The sequence below is a fragment of the Cherax quadricarinatus genome, chromosome 73, assembly GCF_038502225.1.
Source record: "Cherax quadricarinatus isolate ZL_2023a chromosome 73, ASM3850222v1, whole genome shotgun sequence".
NCBI classification, from domain to species: domain Eukaryota; kingdom Metazoa; phylum Arthropoda; class Malacostraca; order Decapoda; family Parastacidae; genus Cherax; species Cherax quadricarinatus.
The window spans coordinates 7,770,392-7,780,391 of NC_091364.1; the positions used below are offsets into that span (position 1 = coordinate 7,770,392).

Sequence of the window (10,000 nt, forward strand, 5' to 3'; positions counted from 1 at the left end):
TTGGTTAAGACACAAAATAAAGAGGGCTCCTATATTGCAATCCTAATCTCATCTTCAATGAGGAATCAACAATCCAAAAAACATAGACGTGGAGTCATAACATTACGTATATTAAAACTAATATTTAGTTGCTACATATATCTGGGATTAACTATGTACACAAGTCATACTGTACAGCTGTCCTTACAAATTAGCAGGTTTCCTTATCCATGAGGTTCAGTTATCCAACACACTTACTGAAGGGCAACTAGCAAAAAAGATTAAGTTATCCAACATTTTTCTGATTCAATGTCTTTCCCATGCCCAAATCACTTTTTATTCTGCTCATTATTTCTCATTACTGTTGCTATTAACCACATTAGTGATATATTACACAGAGATCTCAAACACAAAATGAACTAAAATATGAAAAAAATGAATTGTAATACAGATTCAATTTTGCATTTTTAAAGGTTTTAATTTTGCAGGGCTTTTAAGAATGTATCCACCACGAATTTGCAGGGGACAACTGTACACACAAACACACAATTTACACATGACAGTTTTAGGAGAGACACACACACATACACACACACTTTAGGATCACTGTGCTCAAGAAATGTACGAGCATTTGGATAATACAATCAAAAATTGCAACATTCAAAAGAACAATGAGAAATTTTATAAAATGTATAAAAAAAGTCAACACAATAAAACTTTACAATTAAAGATCTGGATACATAGATTAAAATATCTCATGACTCAGTTTAGCTACTCTATCACAAAAGATACAGCAGCCTTGAAAATGGAAGGTAATATATCTAAAGAACTAAACTTAGAAATAGCTGACAATAAGTCATTATAAAAAAAAATTTATGCTATAAAAAATTTGAAGGTTTTTTAAAAATCTGGGGTTTTTAAAAATTAGAGACCAATGGAGATGCTGTGAACTGGTGAGTAGTCTAATACATGTACAGAATATCTGGGGAGTGAAAAATTATTCAAAAACTTGGTAACAAAATTAACACAAAAAAGATAACATAATTGATAAGATGATACTGGGCTAATATTACAGGTGTCCCTCACTTCATGCAGTAACTGCATTACAAAACCAGGTCACCTAAGCTAAGCTTAATCAGGTTATCAACACTTACTTTTAATAACAAGAATCTTTAGACTCTTTAGTATATTTTGCAAACCACACCAATCTCAAACAGCAAAGTTTTTTTTTTTTTTTTAACACACTGGCCATCTCCCAATGAGGCAGGGTGACCCAAAAAAGAAACACTTTCACCATCATTCACAGTATTACTGTCTTGCCAGAGGTGTGCAGATACAACAGTTCAGATGTCCCTCCAAACAGCAAATATCTCTAACCCCTCCTTGGAACTGCCCATAGACATTGGACACCACATAATATTGACTTTAATTCCCATGAAGTGAACCTGCATAAACTGAAGAAAACCTGTATGTAGTATAGCCATGGTTTGAACTAAACATACACTGCATTTTAATTCAGAACTAGAGAGATTATGAAATTAAGGTAGGAGAGAATCTAAGGTAACATCCTGATATGAACAGCATTATTTTATAAAGTATACATAGATTCAAGGAAAAATTTGGAATGTAAGAAAAACTTCTAATTACAAAAGGAAAATTAGATGAATTGAAGGAGTGATTAAATTATAAGCAAAAACTTATGCAGGGTCAAGACAGAAATCAAGGCTACGAAAAAATTGAAAATATGAAAGTAAATTCTAGAATTATAATAAAAAAAGTAAAGAAAAGATGACATGCTAAGAAAAAGTAAGCCAGACATACACAGACACTGTGTGGCAAAACTTTAAACATTAGCACTGCATGTAAAAAAAAAAAATATCAGAACTGTGTGGGGAAAACTTAAATATCAGTACTGCACAGGATAAATTCACATATTGGTAATACATGGGGAAAATGGATATCAGCAATGAGAGGAAAATTGGGATATTAGCATTAAGGCAAGTCCAGACAAAGAAAATATGTGATCTTGGACTACTGAAGACAACTTAAGAGACGCAATGTAAGTTATTGGATTTTTCATACATGCTTTAAATTGTCGGTCATATGTCTGCCTTGACCATAGAATGAACGGTATCTTTCAATCTTAATAAGCAATTTACGTGACCCTGCCTAAGCTGGATTTCTGGGAAACCACAAACCTATTATCACAAGAATCTGGCAATATTACCACCGAAAATCAAGGTGGATAATGCATTCAGTAAATATGTCGCTTTTTCCATAATTTTTTTTTATATGAAGTTAATAAACTTCAAAGTGACATTATTGCAAATACTGTACATATAGAGCAAAGCTTACTCGCATCAGGCAGTGCACCGAGTGCAGTGTGCAGTTGATACAAGACATCAGTGGCAAGAGTCAGTTAAGTGTGCTATCACACAGCTTTCTTTACAGAACCATTTTGGGGTTACATATTTATGGTGGGAAACTGCGTTAAAAACATACTATCAAGTGTCTTTGCACCCATGTCATGGGTTACTGGTAAGTAACCCATGACATGTACATACAAGGAGGGCACAAAGTAAAACTGCAGTGAACTGATAAATATATAAAGGGCAGAAACAACTTTCAACTGCAGTGACCACAACAAACATCAGTATTTTATCTACCTGTCGATATACGAGGATCATTACTTCTCCTGTCCAGTCTCAGACCCGACTGCTGCTCTAGAAACAGACTGAGGCAGTTTCTTACTGTTTGCCTTAGGTTATATACCAATGTAAATTCAGTCCTGTAAGTTCTCACCTGATAACAGGTAAAAGTTGATTATTTCAAGGGAGTTTTAAAATACCTTAAGGTACCACTTCTTTTCACTGGAGGTACTTTGCACCATCTACCATACCTCCTATTCTCATTAGAGAATAAATTCTTGTACAGCTTTGAAACAAAGTACTCAATTATAAATTATGATAAATGTATATACATATATCTTAACTTATTTTAAATAGTACAGTTGTAGGGAATTTTGATATTCATAATTTAGGCAGTATTGGAATACAGTATATGTAAGCAGCAAGGGTTTGCAATGCACTCTCTGGATCTGTAATTTTACCTTCCGTAAGTGTAGCTGTTAATGTGCAGCATTATTACAGTCGAGAGAGTAAAAGTGCCCTGAAGACTATAATAACTGGCTGAACATACATTATCTTGTTTTCAAGACTTAAATTATCTAGCATAACATTTTTCTTACAACAGGAGTCCAGTTTTATTACTGTAAAGTCTCTATGCTCCTCGTCTGTTCTGTTTAGTGGTTTAAGTGCGTTTTATACTTTTTCCTGTATCAAGGCAGCTGAAATTTGTACTAATTTTTTTATTAACACATCAGCTGATTCCCATCAAGACAGGGCGGCCCGAAAAAGAAAAACTTTCATCATCATTTACTCCATCACTGTCTTGCCAGAAGGGTGCTTTACACTACAGTTATAAAACTACAACATTAACACCCCACCTTCAGAGTGTAAACACTGTACTTCCCATCTCCAGGACTCAAGTCTGGCCTGCCAGTTTCCCCAAATCCCATAAATGTTACGTTGCTCACACTCCAACAGCACGCCAAGTATTAAAAACCATTTGTCTCCATTCACTCCTATCAAAAACACTCACGCATGCTTGCTGGAAGTCCAAGCCCCTCGCACACAAAACCTTCTTTACCCCCTCCCTCCAACCCTTCCTAGGCCGACCCCTACCCCACCATCACTCCACTACAGATTTATACACACTCAAAGTCATTTTGTTTTGTTCCATTCTCTCTACATGTCCGAACCACCTCAACAACCCTTCCTCAGCCCACTGGATAATTTAATACTATACTACACTTATTTTTGTGGCCCACTGAAGAACTATTGACACTAGCTTGAAAAACCTGTTGAATCTACAGTAGATGCAGTCTTGTACAAATCTAGCATATACTTTGTCGGATACAAGTATGTACAACAAAAAGTATTATTATAGTCATGGGGAAGGAACAAACCTGCAGAGGTGAAATATTGCCTTGAGGCAAATAAGATTTAATGAGGAAGGAGAGGGAACTCCAATTCCTTGGATGAAGAGGTCTTTACCAACATCAAGGCTGGTGCAAACATTATGCCCTGAGGAAGAGTTGTACAGTGTGGAGGCCTCTGACTAGGTTTTTTCTTCTGTTTTGTCAGAAAACTGAAGATCTACAGTATTCATTAACTTCCCAGGTGCTCCTTTAATGTGAATTTTGAGTGTTGTTATTTCATGATTACAAGTATCAAGTATCTCACATCAGCATTTTGTCCATCTTCTAATGCATCCAAAACCCAGTATGGGTTATGTTATGTAATGTAAAGACTGATTCCATGTTTGGCAATCTTACTTCTTACCATTCTTTCATAGATTTTGATGTGATATTTTATTTGCAATTATGTACTTACTTTACTGCCACCTTTTTAGTAGTAGAGCTTATCCATGGTTTATAGAGACTGTGAAATGACACCTGAGTCTAGACTCTGTCTCCATAGGATATTTAAGGCCCATTTCTTAACTAATGTTAAAAAAAAACATAAGAGCTTATCACACTTATACCAAATGCTTATTGTTATTTTTTAGCACACCAGTCATCTCCCACCAAGGTAGGGTGACCCTCAAAAAAGAAGAAACCCTTTCACACTCACTCCATTACTGTCTTGCCAGAGGCATGCCAATTATACAGCTTAGCTACAACTCCAAACATCTCCACCCCTCCTTCCGAGTTCAGATACTGTACTTCCCACCTCCAGGACAAGTCCAGTTAAACGGTTAAATGACTAAATGCACAATATATAAAAAAAATAATTTGATTAAAAAAAATTAGAAAAAAAAAGGAATAAAAATTTCAATCAGAAGCATTATATGTACAATAAAAAAAAATGAGAAAAAAACAATCCAAATTACTTATTTTTACCAAAATGTTATGAGCATAGGAATTTGGACAAAAAAGTACACTAGGTAGATTTAACCTAAGATAACCCAATATAGTCAAATAATGTGACTTATTTCCAAGTGTTGATGAATATTACACCTTAAAACAATTGTAATATATTATGATTTTCTTGTAAATATATACTGAAGGCACAAAGGTGTTATGGACACACAAACTATATTATGTTAAAATAACTCGGTATATTCCCTCAAACCCAAGGGAGTATTCAGGGCCCCTTGCTATTTTTATTTTATGTGAAAGACATTCCTATCAGTATAAAGTTCAAACTTCTGTTTTATGCAGACGACAGTGCTCTGCTAGTGTCAGGTAAAGACCTACATGATATAGCTAATGTACTATCATTGGCATTAGAGTCATGCAGCAAATGGTTAGTCGACAAACCATTGCTACACAAATAAAATGAAAAGAACAAGTGCTTTTCATGTTCTGGGTAACAAGGAACCCTTCACTTTTGACTCATGAAATTGTAATGACACAATTGCAAACAAACCATACCACGGGCGGGAATCTCATGGCGAGTCGTAAAACTCCAGACCAGTACCAGCTGACCCAGTGGCTTACACACTGGCCTGGAGTTTTACGACTCGCTCACAGTGAGTTCAATCCCCACCCGTGGTATGGTTTAACCCATCACTTCAATAGTTTCAGTGAAATATCTGGGAATTCCCTTGGATCCAACCATGTCAGGAGAACTGATAGTAAACAATTTAGTAAAAAAAAGCAAATGTAAGGATAATGGCTTTATATACATATAAAATGTTTATTGTCCTTATAGTCTTGTTTAAGCTTGCCCAAAATGCTCTGCATCCCCATGTGCAATATTAAATGTCATCTATTTTATATACCAATACAAAATATGTGGAAATATAGAATCTGATTTTTTTTTTTTTTTTGCCAACTTCAATACACCATAAAATCTTTAGTTTTTCTTTATCAGATTCCACTCATCTTCGTCTCTTTCAATTTATACAATGAAGCTCTTTCAATCTGCAACAAGATTTTTTTTTTTCAAAATCATGCCATGTGTATACAGAGAAAATTTATTTTCAAAGTATGCTGATGTTAAAATAGGATTCTGGGTTGCAGTACTTTCCTTAATTTACTGAAGCCATTTTAATTATATTTCTATGTCAATCAATCAATCAAAGTTTATTCTCTATAAGGATTACAATGTGGGGTTTACAGATTTTGGTTATTGTGTGGTTTACATGTAATAAAATACTAATTACAGAGGGGGCCACTAGAACACCTAGCATGGCTAGGCATTTCGGGCAAACTTAGATTAATTCTTAACCCTAAATTATTACAAATTGTGGAGTAAGTAGACTAAATACTAAGTGACTAAATACTAGTTTGTGAGTTTAGCAATGTGAATGCTTTTGTTGTGGCACAATACATAGTTTCTATATTGGAGTAACACAGGCAAACTTGTGACTAGTTAGGAATCATTATTTTAAGATTAAGATACGTATTTCTGTGCTTATAGTCAAATGGGTGAGTGAGTGAGTAAGTGTGAACCACAAGGTGGTTTTTATGTAGTTAGTTGACGGGGTGTATCAGGGAGATATGTTTTCTAACAGTAGTTTTGAAGGTGATGAATGTGTCTGTAGTTCTAGAGTTTTCAGGTAGGGTGTTCCAGATTTTAGGGCCTTGGACATACATTGAATTTTTGTAAAGGTTTAGTCGGACACGGGGAATGTCGTAGAGATGTTTGTGTCTGGTATTATGTCTGTGGGTCCTGTCACAACTATCAAGAAAGCATTTTAGGTCAAGGTTAATATTGGAATTTCAGGTCCTGTATATGTAGATTGCACAGTAGTAAGTGTGGATGTTCTGAACAGGGAGTAAGTTTAGATCTATGAAGAGTGTGGGGGGGAGTGTTGCCAGGGATGGGATTTAGTGATTATTCTTACTGCGGCTTTTTGTCGAGTTATTATTGGCTTTAGATGTGTTGCTGCAGTTGATCCCCAAGCACAAATAGCATAGGTGAGGTATGGATAAATGAGAATGGTATAGTGTGAGAAGGGCATTTTGAGGCACGTAGTATCGTATCTTGGAAAGGATCCCAACTGTTTTGGATACTTTTTTTGATATGTGTTGGATATAGGTGCTGAAATTCAGGTTGTTGTCGAGGTATAGGCCTAGGAATTTGCCCTCATTATATCTGATTCTATAACCAGTATTTTTTATTTTAGAGATTCTGAGATGACTTGTTGTTCCCTTTGTAACTTGCATCTTACCTTTTCTGTTAATCTCAGGAGTTTGTAGTGCACTGCTAGTGCCACCACACTCGTCCTCTCAAGGAATTTCAGATTAATACTACCTGCCATATCCTCCTGCACTTTTCAGAAAGATCCTGATTTTTTTGATCACAGTTAATGCAAAATCACACAAAAAGATATTTAGTCGCTAACCTCCTCATCTAGCTCTTATTCTCAACATGTGCACATAGTACCATTCTCCCTGTTTTCCCCTACCCCCTCTTTAATATGAACGAAATAAAATAAAATGGAAAACTTGTATTTCATGCACAACTTGGTCATACACACAATTCAACTTTAAAACTGTACATTTATACATATTCTAGAGTACACAAATAACCCACACATAGGAGAGAGAAAAAGCTTACAGTGTTTCAGTCCAACTTGGACTATTTACAAAGTATGTAACTTTGTAACAGCAGAGCCTAAGCCGGATCAAAACGTCGTAAGCTCCTTTCTCCTAAGTGCAGGTTAATTGTGTATTGTTCCAGTCATGGTACTCTGCCTTTTTTGTTCTTTATATTCTATTGTGTTTTATCCCAATTTTTTATGTACATATATTAAGTTATATACAACTCTATTGTAAGTTTAGGGGAATAAATTAGTTAACATTTTTTTTAGGCAAACAGAGGGACTGACTTATGACCGATAATGCAAAAGTAGACAAAAAATAAAATAAAACAAAACTAGGTTACGATTAACACTGAAACATCTTCTGAGGAATTAAAGAGGAATACTGACTTGTATGAAGGGCATTTAATGGATAATTTTCTAGGATTCTAAAAAAATAGTAGGAATAACAACTCCATGGAACCTTGGTTACATAATTAAAAAAAAATTAATAAAACTAGATTATCACAGCAAATAAGTGTGATAAACAGGAATGAATTAGAGATATATGGTACACTGGATAAGATGCTTGTACATGTAAAGACAGATGTTAACAGTAAGTTATTTATATATTGAAATATAAATTATATATATATATATTTTTCAACACGGCCATGTTGTATATATATATATATATATGTATATGTTAATATCATAAATAAATAAAAACTTTTGATAATAAACTGGTACCTGAGATCAATGAGTAACCAGATCCAGAAATATAAATACAATATATGTACATTATATCCAATTGGTAAACTTGGAAACGTTGACAAATACAGCTACTGTGCGACACAGAGATATAGTAAAACAAGTGGAGCACTTGGTAATATTGGGGAGAGGGAGTACCTGGTCTCAGGCAGGGTTCTCAGGGATAAAACAAGAACCATCAACATCAATAACCTTCTCAGGCTGGTCATGTCACTCATCAGAGCTGTGGCACTCACAAGCCACTGTATTCTCAGTGGCTGCACAGAGACTTGCTTCAATTACATGACTCACCACATCAAAGCTCAATCTTGAAATACCTCAACTATGATTACTTAAAAATGATACACATATTGAAGAGTACATGGTTGGCATATTATACGAAGTAAAATTCTCGGATTACAGCGTTATAAACACTGATCTATGAAAAGTGAGACACCATTTGGGTAGAAAAAAAAGGACAGGTATGAGAGATCCATATTCTTTATCCTCAGTCGATACTCTTTTTAACAGACCCTTCTTTACCCAAAAAGGGTCTATGAGACCAAAAAATACAGATCACTTATTAATGTTTATTTTTCTATCCAAGTAGTTTCACACGAAGTAAAATGTTTGGTTAATAAATGCATTTTTTCATCCTGAAACTGTGGGTGATAATATGAAGACAATCCTAACAAATGGCAGGTTGTGGTCAACAGTTTCTTGTGAGTGAAACTTGCTTCAGTAAAATTATTCGGTAAAAATCTGCATGCGCTAATAAATGCTATCATGCCTTCATGCTCCATAGAAAATTTTTAAAACATGCTTAAAGGTTTGCAAATTCACCACAAGAATTTTGCCGGCATTCTAAAATTAATACAATTCACAGATCTGCCGATAGAACCAGAGGTGGTACAAAGTTCCACTGAAATGGTTACCTTTACATTGCACAAAAGAAGTCAGTCACATCAGAGGTCCCAACCATTCATTCAAATGACATATCATAAAGTATCTGTTGTCTTTTTAATAAAGCTGAAATGCATTGCTGTTGAGAACAACCATTTCCTTCTAAAACTTTGTATTTCATCCACTTAATTTGCCAAAAATTAAAAAACAATCCAGAATGAACAATAGATTGCAATACAAGTAGATGGAACACTTAAGTTAGAAGAAAATGGAATATTCTAGTGTAAGCCAATGGCCATCACCCAACAAACAGCAGGTTGAGGTGAGACATGATAAACAGTGTGTCAGAATAGGCAGTGAGTGTGGTGGTGGCTTGAGAGGCAAGTTGAAAAATCAGATGACAGGAGAAAGTAATGAGAATATAAAGTATATAAGAATGGTAGCTAAGAAGAAATTATGAAGATCAAATATTTAAGCTTGTAGAATATCCTGTCTTTCTTGGAATTATTTATTCATCAGTAATTATTCCACAACATGAAAGCATTTAGATGAAGTTTCTCCTCCTCAGAACAGAGAAAATACTTTCCACATGATGCAAAGAATGCCACACTACTTGCAGTAATTAACATGACTTACTAGCAATCTCTACATTTCTAGCAGTAAATCTACATTATTTCTAGTTTATTACTCTGCAGTCCATTCAGCTGGCTACTAGACCTAACATTATACATAAAATCAGGCAGTAACTCAAGGAGAACACCATCACCATTTTAAC

At 34.9% G+C, this 10,000-nt stretch overlaps 1 protein-coding gene across 4 annotated transcripts in view; it reads right to left on the bottom strand.

The window, feature by feature from the left end:
• The window catches only part of Pkc53E (Protein C kinase 53E), a 668,331-nt gene that overhangs the window by 99,686 nt on the left and 558,645 nt on the right, over nucleotides 1-10,000 (bottom strand). The window contains exon 14 of one of the 4 annotated variants that reach the window (XM_070100588.1): nucleotides 1-961. This exon is cut by the window's left edge and continues 3,637 nt beyond it. The exons of the other annotated variants lie outside the window; for them this stretch is intronic. Coding sequence (XP_069956689.1) covers nucleotides 839-961 — 123 coding nt within the window. The 3' untranslated portion in view covers nucleotides 1-838. The remainder of the gene's footprint in view (nucleotides 962-10,000) is intronic. 4 annotated transcript variants of the gene reach the window in all.